The 13,985-nt window shown below is 42.9% G+C and overlaps 1 protein-coding gene across 1 annotated transcript; it reads left to right on the forward strand.

The window, feature by feature from the left end:
* The first annotated feature begins 621 nt into the window (after positions 1–621).
* On the forward strand, positions 622–13,985 carry LOC139386120 (G-protein coupled receptor 4-like). Its single transcript, XM_071131548.1, has 2 exons — positions 622–1,070; positions 11,932–13,985. Exon 2 carries the CDS (start codon positions 11,961–11,963, stop codon positions 12,963–12,965), a length of 1,005 nt encoding a protein of 334 aa, XP_070987649.1. The 5' UTR covers positions 622–1,070; positions 11,932–11,960; the 3' UTR covers positions 12,966–13,985.

The raw sequence follows: 13,985 nt of genomic DNA on the forward strand, positions 1-13,985 counted from the left end.
CTGTGACTCATTGAACCTCACATGCATGTTGAGAGAGCACTACAAGACAAAATTCAAAGACCGAATGACACATGTTTACACAGAGCGTAGGGAGAGCCGGTTTATATAGGATATTCACTTCCCATTCCCAGATAAACATAGACTGTGATACACATATCTCCCTCCTGTACTAATAGGCAGATGCTGTCCAAGACATGTGATTCCCCCCAGATGTGGTTCACCTCTAGTACAGAGATGACGTTAGGGACGACCTGACCCGTGTTGAATCATTTCGGCATTTTCACTGGCGGTTTCAGTCCGCTTGACGTGTTGTATTGGACATCTACGTCACAGGAATAGCCCGTTAGACAGATATCAAAGATCGTTATCTTCCATTGTATTATTGACTCACAATGCCTGCATGTCTGGAGAATCTGCTGTTTCTGTTAGCTCTCTTTTGTCTCTTGTTAGTTTCAATGTGGTCTCTTGTGGAGGAAACTACCATTTGTGGTCAGCCTGACTGCCAGTCAAGTTGAATGTTTCAGTAAGAATGATCCATCTGGAGGTGCTGGGGGAAGTTAGTGTGTGTGACAGGGGGCTCTAGCTGAGTCTCTACCCTCCCGCCCCCGCCCTAAAGTCATTACTTTTAAGATGCACGTGTATTCTGAAATGAAACTCCCACCCTCTTGCCCTAAACATCCCTCTTCTCTTCCCCTCTCGTGGCTGACTTATTCTCTCTCCGTGTCTCCTCTTGTGCACTGGCTGTCTGTCTGACGTCTTGACTTCAGTGAGTGGACTGACTGCTAATGGTTGGCATTTCCCCGTCACGGAGGACGTGTACTGGGTTGAAAAACACCAGCCTGTCGGTTGTCTTCTCTCATCGGAGTGCTTCTGACTGGAGTGGTCGCAGCTTTCTTCCTGTCGCCATGTGGGACTCTCACGGTCTGGCAGTACCTCAAATGTTCTGAAGCCTCCCCTCAGGCTGACTGAACGGAAATCTCCTGTGCATGAGGGTTACGGAAGGAGACAGAAGTTCTTGACCCACTGTGGAGAACCGTTGTCGACAACAAGCAAAGTCCCACAACTGACAGGTGAGGGCTTCTAAAAACGGTGTTCAAGGACTCAGAAGTGATTTAAAAGTGTAGCTGAAGGAATGATAAAGCTTTTGTCAACGTCTTCCTCTCTGATGGAGTTAAGACATTCACTAAAAGTTAGTGCACAGAGTATCACTGTATGTTTTAGAAGATAAGACATTCTCTCATGTTGATCGGTGAGTCCTTTAGGTCTCAGTTGAAATCGCCTCACAGATGCAGGTGCGTGCTTTTTAAATATTCTACCTAAAGATTGCGCTGACAAGTTTAATTTGAATTCGGCCCTAAAAGAACTCCCCCCCCCCCCCCCCCCAACACGCCCTTAACCCTGTTGCTCTGGCCCCAGGATGACAGTGGTAAAAAGAAGGATGACTAGCCTGTAGCAGTGTGTCAGCCTTAATGATTAGACTAAAGAGGCCTGGGAATGTAGCCAGTGACTGGTTCAATGATCGAAGACATGCTAATTGCTCCCACAGGTGCTTATAGGGCGAAACAGAGGGTGGATTCTGAGAACTGTGGACATGTGGAGGAGAACAGTCTTCTGATTTGAGAAAGAAGAGGACATTTTTCTCAAGATGTAAACGAGTTGTGCTTCGAGACCGTTGGGACACGAGGCTGACTGTAGCCTGGGAGGGGCTGACTTTTCGCTGTCACTGGACGTCTGAGAGTCCACGCCTGTGTGTTTGGTGAAGAGAACGTTAGCGTATACTGCTGGATGGATGTAATGAACTTTAAACCCTCATTAGAAACGTCTTTAGAGGGCTAGGAAGGGTGGCGTCAGTGGGTAGATATTACGTGTCGTGTCAGTCAAATGTACTCTTCTAGGCGCTAAGCAAGGTTCATTTGACGCTGAGAGAAGAGGGACAATACAAGGAGGAAAGTACACCCACAATCTCGGGGAGTTATCCAAGACGGTGTTTAAATCTGACATGTAGCAGACCGAGACACCTGTGGGAGCGAGCACAAGGACAGGTAGCATGTTGCAGACTCCTTATGAAGGGTTGCCCGCTACACTCACAATGCTTTATTAATGAGACAGGTCAGATAGCTTCAAAAAAAAAAGAAGTGCATTCTCCAGGTCAAACTTGAGACATAACCAAAGATTGCCTGAGAAAGTAGACCCCCGGTGTTCTTCAGTAATGTACTGGAATGTACAAGTTTGGACAGGCATTCAGCGAGCATTTCTTTTCTAAAGAAAGAGGAAATGGAACTGTGTTCGAGTGAAGGGTAACCACAATAGCACAGGTATCAAGAACACACGCACAGCGGTCACAGTGTTACAGTATCATGCACTATGTGTCCGCAATATGAATGTATTTTAGGAGTCGACAAAAGATTAGTGATCCTTGTTACTACGAGGGGAATACCAGAGTTACTCACACCTCAAGCTGTTGGCAAAAGGTTCAACAACGCAATGATTATCCCACCAATGTCTCTGAAACTAGAAGATGTTTTTAGATTCCACAGTGGTTACTGTGGGCCAAATGGTTTGACTAGTCAGTGCTCTAGTACAGGGTTTTCCAAACTTGGTCCTGGGGCCCCCTCTGGGTTTCTCCCCCCCAGCACTACACAGTTGATTCAACTAATCAAAGCTTGATGATGAGTTGGTTATTTGAGTTAGCTGTGTGACGGGTGGGAAAAAAACAAAACGTGCCCCCAGGGGGTTATTGGTTTACGCAAGTTGCCTTTCAGGTCTGGAGTCTTTCAGCAAACCAAAATACAGTTCTCAGGTTGCCCCTATTTACGAGGGTTTAGACTACCGTGGTAAAAATGAAAACTTCACATAGTCAATGCTCAGTCTTAGAGGGTACATAATGAACGACTAATCCCACCTCATGGACCATTGGTCAGGCAGGCTCTTTTTATTTTGCATGTTATGTCTCAGTCATCCACATGGTGAGAGCTTAGATGAATGGCTCATCTGTGGATCACCCATAAGAATGACCTTTTAGATCAATACCACGAGGACTAAACCAGGGAATAGGATTGAGTGCTTTATCAGGCTAGATAAACATACTAATTCTATACTGTAGAGTACCTTTACATCACATTTCATGCCAATTTAGTGAGACTGCCAACTTCCGTAACACATGCACTGCTACATACACCCATAGGCCTACCCACACCCACAAATGCACACCAACACACCCATACTTACACGTGTACACTCTTAGAAAAAAGGCTTCCAAAAGGGTTCTTTGGCTGTCCCAATAGGAGAACCCTTTTTGGTTCCAGGTAGAACCCCTTTGGGATCCATGTAGACTCCTGAAGGTGGTTCTAGCTGGAACTAAAAGTGTTCTACCTGGAACCAAAAAGGGTTCTCCAAAGGGTCCTCCTATGAGGCCAGCCGAACAACTCTTTTATGTTCTAGAGAGCACCATTTTTCCCCTAGCGTTTAGGATCTTAATTTGATCACCCTGTAACAGTATAACTTTTTTGGAAATGCAGGAAATGCTCAACTTATAGGGTATTTGAGGTTTAAGACGGCTTCTGAAGTTTGGAATTTCCACTTTCAAATTTCAGACTTGATTGTCTCTCAAGAAAAATGTATCAACCCCTACAAGAATGCCCATTAATTAAAATCCACATTATAAGTCACATTTTCTGTTGCTGCAGGAATATTTTCCTGTTTTAGCAAACTGGATCAAATTAAGATCATACATACTGTACATTGCCTGGCACTCGCTCACACAACACACACACACACGCACTCCGCTCTACTTCCAAATGGCATCTCAATTCATGAGGCTGGATACGAAATCAACCTTCCTCCCTATCATCCACTTATACCATTAAGGGTCTTCTGTTTCTGCACACTGACAACAACAAAGCCCGAGTAGGAGGTGGATGGAACATAGCAACATGATCTACTCAGCCTCATAAATAAATAAAAAACGGATTTCCTGTCTTATCTTTCATAACTAATTCTTTCTCCAATGAGCTCGAACCAAACTACTCCTCAATACCAATCAACACCTTTTAGTGCAATCAACAGCAAAATAAATGGTACCTTGTATTACTCCACAGGAGACCTGAAAAGGTAATTGTGTGATTGTGCTACTAATAATCTAAATGCACGTTGGTGTAGATGGTATTGAAAGGAATACAGATATCCATCCGATTGTTGCTACCGTGTTTCCCAGAGTCTAATTGGGATTTAGATTTGAATGATGATCTCGGTTTCATGTGACAGTCGGACTTGCCTGTCTATTTATTAATGAGCAAGCTAGGACAGAAGCTTAGATCTGATTATCAGTGTGCAGTACCAGTCCGAATGCCATTACCAAGTTACAGCCGCAGGACAGATTTCTTCCTGCTATTATCACAACAACACATATGAACTCTATAGAACTACTGTATGTCCGTCCTTACATTAGAGTAAAGGATTTAAACAAGTGTTAAACCTACGAACTGTCCTGCTGTCAGTCTTATTGCCTCCAAATATCTAGTTAATCCAATCACAGAGCCTGGCTCTGGCACATCGGACGTCACAATGAAGTGCAAATGCTCTCCCACTAATCACAACCTGTGCTGTAGCAGATAGTCAGCCAGTTTGAAATCATGCAGAGCAATATCCATGGCAAATTTAGATGCAATTACTGGACAGTGGCATTAACATAAGGTCATAAAAACCCGTTAGGAGGTGGGAGCCAATATTTCCATGACAGATTTTTGTCCAATCATAAGGTCCTGAACCCTATGACAGTAACTGCTATCATACACTGAGGGGGTCAGAAAAGATGAGTCACAAAGCCTGAAATTGGTGAAACTTTTCACACGAAAGGGTTAAAAGTGGGGAGATGCTGTAGTTTCATAGGCAATTTGGAATTGGCGAGTTGCACTGAAATCGATATTTTTTATTTTTTAAATTTTTTATTTCACCTTTATTTAACCAGGTAGGCCAGTTGAGAACAAGTTCTCATTTACAACTGCGGCCTGGCCAAGATAAAGCAAAGCAATGCGACACAAACAACACAGAGTTACACATGGAATAAACATGTCTATATACAGTGTGTGCAAATGAAGTAAGATTAGGGAGGTAAGGCAATAAATAGGCCATAGTGGCGAAATAATTACAGTTTAGCAATTAAGAATGTGCAAGTACAGATACTGGGGTGCAAAGGAGCAAAAAAAGTCAAATAACAATATGGGGATGAGGTAGTTGGGTGGGCTATTTACAGATGGGCTATGTACAGGTGCAATGATCTGTAAGCTGCTCTGACAGCTGATGCTTAAAGTTAGTGAGGGAGATATCAATCTCCAGCTTCAATGATTTTTGCAATTTGTTCCAGTCATTGGCAGCAGAGAACTGGAAGGAAAGGCAGCCAAAGTAGGAGTTGGCATTGGGGGTGACCAGTTAAATATACCTTCTGGAGTGTGTGCTATGGGTGGGTGCTGCTATGGTGACCAGTGAGCTGAGATAAGGCAGGGCTTTACCTAGCGAAGACTTATAGATGACCTGGAGCCAGTGGGTTTGGCGACGAATATGAAGCGAGGGCCAGCCAACAAGAGCATACAGGTCGCAGTGGTGGATAGAATATGGGGCTTTGGTGACAAAACAGATGGCACTGTGATAGACTGCATCCAATTTGCTGAGTAGAGGGTTGGAGGCTATTTTGTAAATGACATCGCCGAAGTCAAGGATCACCAGGATAGTCCGTTTTACGAGGGCATTTTTTAAAATATATTTGTATTTCACCTTTATTTAACCAGGTTGGCAAGTTGAGAACAAGTTCTCATTTACAATTGCAACCTGGCCAAGCTAAAGCAAAGCAGTTTGACAGATACAACAACAGAGTTACACATGGAGTAAAACAAACATACAGTCAATAATACAGTAGAAAAATAAATCTATATACAATGTGAGCAAATGAGGTGAGATAAGGGAGGTAAAGGCAAAAAAAAGGCCATGGTGGCGAAGTAAATACAATATAGCAAGTAAAACACTGGAATGGTAGATTTGCAGTGGAAGAATGTGCAAGGTAGAGATAGAAATAATGGGGTTCAAAGGAGAAAAATAAATAAATACAGTAGGGGGAGAGGAAGTTGTTTGGGCTAAATTATAGATGGGCTATGTACAGGTGCAGTAACTGACAGCTGGTGCTTAAAGCTAGTGTGGGAGATAAGTGTTTCCAGTTTGAGATGTTTGTAGTTCGTTCCAGTCTTTGGCAGCAGAGAACTGGAAGGAGAGGCGGCCAAAGGAAGAATTGGTTTTGGGGGTGACAAGAGAGATATACCTGCTGGAGCGCAGATTTCAGAATTTTTGGTGGTCTTCCTAAGCCAGGATTCAGACACGGCTAGAACATCCGGGTTGGCAGAGTGTGCTAAAGCAGGGAATAAAACACATTTAGGGAGGAGGTTTCTAATGTTAACATGCATGAAACCAAGTTTATTACGGTTACAGAAGTCATCAAAAGAGAGCGCCTGGGGAATAGGAGTGGAGCTAGGCACTGCAGGGCCTGGATTCACCTCGACATCACCAGAGGAACAGAGGAGGAGTAGGATAAGGGTATGGCTAAAAGCTATGAGAATTGGTCGTCTAGAACGTCCGGAACAGAGAGTAAAAGGTAAAATCAAAAGGAGGTTTCTGGGGGCGATAAAATAGCTTCAAAGTATAATGTACAGACAAAGGTATGGTAGGATGTGAATACAGTGGAGGTAAACCTAGGTATTGAGTGATGATGAGAGAGATATTGTCTCGAGAAACATAATTGAAACCAGGTGATGTCATTGCATGTGTGGGTGGTGGAACTGAAAGGTTGGTTGGGGTCACGACGATTCAGACAGCTAGCCGGGCCATCGGTAACAAGCTAGCATAGGAAGGAGGTCTGTTTCTAGCCACCTTGTGCGTTTCCGTCGGTAGATTAGTGGGGTTCCGTGTGGTAGAGGGAATCAATCCAATTGCCAAAATAGATTAAGTTATAGTGACCCAAGAAAAATTGTCCGATAGACCTATTCAGATAGCAGCCGATAAGACAGCTAAATATTAGATGGAAGTTCAGGTAACGTCGCGACAGAGGGGCCAGTTGGATAACTCCCTCGGGCAGATAACGTCGGTAGTCCAGTCGTGAAGGCCCGGTGGGGCTCCGCATCGGCAGTAAAACGGGTCCGGGTAGGTGATTGTAAGCCCAGGAGTGGCTGATGGAACTCTTCAGCTGGCTATCTCCGGAATAATTGATGTTTGCTCTGGGATAGACGTAAGCCAATAGTCACACGGATAGCAGCTAGTTAGCTGCGAGATCCAGGTGTAAATGTCCAGAGCTTGCGGTTGAAATCTGTGGATATGGAGAGAAAAATAGGTCCGGTATGTTCTGGTCTGGGTCGCGTTGCCAGTAAACTGGCTAGCTTCTGGTTAGCTTCTGGTTAGCTTCTGGCTAGCTTCTGGCTAGCTTCTGGTTAGCTTCTGGCTAGCTTCTATTGTGGATTTCAGATTTGAGGTAAATAATACTTATTTTTTTAAATTGGTGAGGCGGGTTGCAGGAGAGTGTTTTGAACTTGAGTTTTTGGAAAAGAAAATACATAAAAGATATGCGAAGAAAGATGTAAATATACACAGTGGGGCAACTATGACAGACAAAATGAGAAAAAAAAATCCAGAAAATCACATTGTAGTATTTGTAATGAATTTATTTGCAAATTATGGTGGAAAATAAGTATTTGGCCAATAACAAAACATCCCTGCTCTAGAGGAGATCTGCATGGAGGAATGGGCCAAAATACCAGCAACAGTGTGTGAAAACCTTGTGAAGACTTACAGAAAACGTTTGACCTCTGTCATTGCTAACAAAGGGTATATAACAAAGTATTGAGATAAACTTTTGTAATTGACCAAATACTTATTTTCCACCATAACTTGCAAATAAATAAATTAAAAATCCTACAATGTGATTTTCTGGATTTTTTTTCCTCATTTTGTCTGTCATAGTTTAAGTGTACCTATGATGAAAATTACAGGCCTCTCTTATCTTTTTAAGTGGGAGAACTTGCACAATTGGCGGATGACTAAATACTTTTTTGCCCCACTGTATATACACGGGACACGACAAGACGAGGAAAAAGGACATCTTTCAGCTATGCCATCTTGGTCATGACCTGTTGTTTGGCAGCATGAGTGAAGGATGCTTTGTTGCGAAATAGGCAACTGATTCTAGATTTAATTTTGGATTGGAGATAATTAATGTGAGTCTGAAAGGACAGTTTACAGTCACACCTAGGTATTTATAGTTGTCCACATATTCTAAGTCAGAACCGTCCAGAGTAGTGATGCTAGATGGGTGGGCAGGTGTGGGCAGCGATTGGTTGAAGAGCATGCATTTAGTTTGACATGCATTTAAGAGCAGTTGGAGGCCACAGAAGGAGTGTTGTATGGCATTGAAGCTCGTCGGCAGGTTTGTTAACGGTGTCCAAAGAAGGGCCAGTGTTACGCCCCTGAAAAAGGGGAGAAATAATCACGAGAGTGATACGGTCTTGTTTTCTCAATAATAACTTTTAGTGCAAATCATTTTACAAAAGTAACACATTTTACAGAACAACAGATCTACAGGAAATAGATAGTCTTTAGGGTACAAGGCTTATTCAAGTCACAACACTGGAATTCACTGAAACAGATACTAATTTCAATATAACTGTCAAGTACAAAGCTTTAACTCAGTAAACCAACAGGCAATAAAGTGTCTGAAAAACCATTATACAAATAACACAGCAAAATATCTTATTAACAACGCACATGTTCATTCACAATCGACATAAAATGGCAGCTACTCTCAGTACGAAGCTATTCTTCGCTACAACCGAGCAGGGCTCATATTACTCTCTGCAAACTTAACTCTAACTTCCTCAAGATGTTACTAAGACACACCTTAAACACTCTTGACATGTTAGCGAGTTAAGGGCAGTCAAGTCTGGAGTGAACCAAGGGCTATATCTGTTCCTTGTTCTACATTTTATGAATGGGGCATGCTTATTTAAGATGGTGAGGAAAGCACTTTTAAAGAATAACCAGACATCCTCTACTGACGGAATGAGGTCAATATCCTTCCAGGATACCCGGGTCAGGTCGATTAGAAAGGCCTGCTCACTGAAGTGGTTTAGGGAGTGTTTGACAGTGATGAGGGGGGATCGTTTGACCACGGACCCATTACGGACGCAGGCAATAGGGCAGTGATCACTGAGATCCTGGTTGAAGACAGCAGAGGTGTATTTAGAGGGCACGTTGGTCAGGATGATATCTATGAGGGTGCCCGTGTTTACTGATTTAGGGTTGTACCTGGTAGGTTCCATGATAACTTGAGGGCATCAAGCTTAGATATCCGTGAGACTATTACTAAACCTCAGAGACCCAATCTTGAAGGGTAGACTCATATTTTTATCCAGAGCCCATTACGAAGCTAAAATAGTATGTAACAGTTTTGACTGTGTAAGAATGGATAGTCAAAAGTGTCTTTTTGACACATGAATGATTTTGCTAACGAAATGGGGTTGGAGAAAAGTATGATGAGCTGGATATTGAGATTTTTTTTTAATGATTGTGAGTAAGAGGATGTCATCTTTTGAGGGATGAGTTCAACTGTGTTCAATGGATATGTTATACAGTATTGTGTGTTTATTTTTATGTGTCTCTATAGTATACTTTATTGGGCTCTATTGAATCTATAAAGCTGAAGCGTTACAGATTCCGCAATATAAAATTTAAGGTATTTTCCAAATGACCCGATATATGCAGCGTTTACCTTGAATGCGGACTCCGCTATAAACCTTCCTATAGTTTACCCAGATTTTTAGCAGAGAAGCAGAAAATAATGTTTTGTTTCTTTAAAAAAAAAAGAACCACCAGGTATGCTTAGATATGTAGAAAAACACTTTGTTTAAAGGTAATCTGTCACCTTATGAAAATATGTTATTTGTGTATTAATTAGGATGCCATGATACAGTGCCTTGCGAAAGTATTCGGCCCGCTTGAACTTTGCGACCTTTTGCCACATTTCAGGCTTCAAACATAAAGATATAAAACTGTATTTTTTTGTGAAGAATCAACAACAAGTGGGACACAATCATGAAGTGGAACGACATTTATTGGATATTTCAAACTTTTTTAACAAATCAAAAACTGAAAAATTGGGCGTGCAAAATGATTCAGTCCCCTTAAGTTAATACTTTGTAGCGCCACCTTTTGCTGCGATTACAGCTGTAAGTCGCTTGGGGTATGTCTCTATCAGTTTTGCACATCGAGAGACTGAAATTTTTTCACATTCCTCCTTGCAAAACAGCTCGAGCTCAGTGAGGTTGGATGGAGAGCATTTATGAACAGCAGTTTTCAGTTCTTTCCACAGATTCTCGATTGGATTCAGGTCTGGACTTTGATTTGGCCATTCTAACACCTGGATATGTTTATTTTTGAACCATTCCATTGTAGATTTTGCTTTATGTTTTGGATCATTGTCTTGTTGGAAGACAAATCTCCGTCCCAGTCTCAGGTCTTTTGCAGACTCCATCAGGTTTTCTTCCAGAATGGTCCTGTATTTGGCTCCATCCATCTTCCCATCAATTTTAATTATCTTCCCTGTCCCTGCTGAAGAAAAGCAGGCCCAAACCATGATGCTGCCACCACCATGTTTGACAGTGGGGATGGTGTGTTGCTTTTACGCCAAACTTAACGTTTTGCATTGTTGCCAAAAAGTTCAATTTTGGTTTCATCTGACCAGAGCACCTTCTTCCACATGTTTGGTGTGTCTCCCAGGTGGCTTGTGGCAAACTTTAACCGACACTTTTTATGGATATCTTTAAGAAATGGCTTTCTTCTTGCCACTCTTCCATAAAGGCCAGATTTGTGCAATATACGACTGATTGTTGTCCTATGGACAGAGTCTCCCACCTCAGCTGTAGATCTCTGCAGTTCATCCAGAGTGATCATGGGCCTCTTGGCTGCATCTCTGATCAGTCTTCTCCTTGTATGAGCTGAAAGTTTAGAGGGACGGCCAGGTCTTGGTAGATTTGCAGTGGTCTGATACTCCTTCCATTTCAATATTATCGCTTGCACAGTGCTCCTTGGGATGTTTAAAGCTTGGGAAATCTTTTTGTATCCAAATCCGGCTTTAAACTTCTTCACAACAGTATCTCGGACCTGCCTGGTGTGTTCCTTGTTCTTCATGATGCTCTCTGCGCTTTTAACGGACCTCCGTTGTTGATTCTTCACAAAAAAATACAGTTTTATATCTTTATGTTTGAAGCCTGAAATGTGGCAAAAGGTCGCAAAGTTCAAGGGGGACGAATACTTTCGCAAGGCACTGTATATGCCTGTATTGATGATGTGGGTTATCGTTCCATGTACTGTGTCTGGTAATTTGGATGTAATATCCTGTGCAGTATATTGAGATGTGAGATTTACAACAGTCAGAATGACAACCTCATTAATATTGAACAAGTAAAGAGGTATGCTTAGATAAAACATCCCAATCACAGACGGCTGTGATGTAGCCTGGATTTTGAACCAGGTACTGCAGTGATGCTTCTTGTTCTGAGATGTGGTGTCTTAGACCACTGCACCACTCGGGAGCCCCTTAACTTCCAATCACGCTGTAAAGTTGAACTTCTGCGACGTGGATTGAACAGAGCCCTATGTGAGTAACTTTCTGATAAATTAGACTATGCGAAGTTCTAGGAAAGAGAGACTAGTCTGTCTCATTCATGAGTCATGGCCTTGTAAAAGAGACTAAATATGACTTTCCTGATTAAATAAAGGGGGAAAAAATGCATAGACGTGATAATCAAGCTTTTCTGATCAGGGTTCATACATCACAAGCGATTCAAACTGTATTTTATTTTACACGAATTACATACAAAATGTACTTGTTTGTCTTTTCAGGAACTACTCCAGTTTGGACCTGAACAAAGATGGAGAAACAGATGGATAAAACAAACTTTACTTGCGTGACAATCTCTCAAAGCCCTATCAGTGACTTCCTGATGGGCATCTACATCCTGGCCTTTATCCTGGGCTTGGCCTTTAACCTCTTGACCCTTGGCCCCATCGTCCAGCAGGTCCGCAGCCAGAACGTCCTTGGGGTATTCCTGCTCAACCTGTCCCTGTCTGACATACTCTATATCCTCACCATGCCTCTCTGGATCAACTACTACCACCAGGACCACCACTGGAGCCTGGGCAGCCTGTCCTGCAGCGTGGCCGGCTTCTTCTACTACTCCAACATGTACCTTAGCATCTACCTGCTGTGCTGCATCTCTGTGGACCGCTGCCTGGCCGTCACCTACCCCCTGAGGACCAAGGCCTTCCGCAGCATACGCTACGCCTGGGTGCTGTGTCTGGTTGTGTGCGTGGCTGTCATGTCCGCACACGGCCTGGTGCTGTTCAAGGACAACCTGCAGGACGCCCACGACGACACGCAGGACCGCTGCTACGAGACCTACCCCATGCCAAAGCCCGTGGCCCTGTTCAACCTGCTGCGGGTGGGCATCGGCTTCCTGCTGCCCCTGCTGGTGCTGGGGCTGTGTTACTGGAGAATCCTGGGCCAGGTGAAGCAGAGCGAGGGGCTGGGGGAGCAGATTAAGAGGAAGGTACGGCTGCTCTCCTTCGGGGTGATGGGGATATTCTCTGTGTGCTTCGCCCCCTACCATCTCCTCCTGCTGACCCGTTCCCTGGCCTACTACTATATGGGCAGAGAGAGGTACTGTGAGTTTGAGGAGATCATGCACTTCCCCTTCTCGTGCACGCTGGCCCTGTCCAGCCTGAACAGTGTGGTGGACCCAGTGCTGTATGTGCTGATCAGTAATGGGGTGAGGGAGGACATGAGACTGTGCTGCTGTGGGAATAGAAAGAGTCAAAGGGAGAGAGACAGTTCCGTCATCGCAGTAACATGGAAGACACATACAAACATGATCTGATTACATACAGTGTTTGTGTGCAGGGTTGGGTAGGTTACTTTCTAAATGTAATCAATTACTAGTTACCTGTCTAAAATTGTAATCAGTAACGTAACTTTTGAATTACCCAAACTCCCTTTCTGTTACTTTTGGATTACTTTCCCTTTAAGAGGCATTAGAAGAAGACGAAAAGGATCCATCAAACGCATTTGGTGTGTCATCATAGTAATCCCTGACTCGCTCAGGTGGAACAAACGAATGCTTTTTCAATACTGAATTGAATACCATTGAGAAAACAACATCCTTTCTGAATTTAAAAGTAATCTAAGAAGTAATCATCTAGTTTTTCAAAAGTATCTGTAATCTGATTACAATATTCTTGCTGGTAACTTAATTGAATACAGTTACAGTTTTTTTTGTAATCAGATTACATGTAACTGTGAGCGTGTCTGTTGTATTTATGCCCTTCCTCTACTGCAGTAAATCCCTTCCGTGCACATTGTAAAAAAAGGATGGCATGTTTGGCTGTGGGACTTCAATAACATGTTCTTTCATATCAACCCACTTCCATGGACAATCAGTCAATCAGGTTGTCCTTGAAATGTTCAAAGAACAGGACTGCAGCCTTTGTGTAGTTTTTCTAATATCCTGCTTGGTGATGAGGATGGATATTCATTCATATGCATCATGTTCTTTTTAATTGGAGCTTTCTCTTAATGCCTGTCCTCATTGGTATGGAAAATCCTTTCAAAGGCTGTCTGTTCTGGCTTTATGTTTCAGGGTCGTTCCGCTTGAAGGGCCCTTGTATCTCTTCAGGTCTGCCAGAGGTTTTTATTGATATACGCTTGGTTTACAAACGAACCTTTATATTCTAATTTGCCTGCTTTGTGGACCGACAAATGAGAACATTGTTCAATTTCGTATTTATCCTAAACAAAATCTATGTAGTAAACAATGCTGGTGTTGAAATCCCAGAAAATACAGTATGGGACAATGAAGACATGTTGACAATGTTCATCCAATAAACAAAAAAGGAAGCTA

This window comes from Oncorhynchus clarkii, chromosome 27, assembly GCF_045791955.1.
Source record: "Oncorhynchus clarkii lewisi isolate Uvic-CL-2024 chromosome 27, UVic_Ocla_1.0, whole genome shotgun sequence".
Lineage (NCBI taxonomy): Eukaryota > Metazoa > Chordata > Actinopteri > Salmoniformes > Salmonidae > Oncorhynchus > Oncorhynchus clarkii.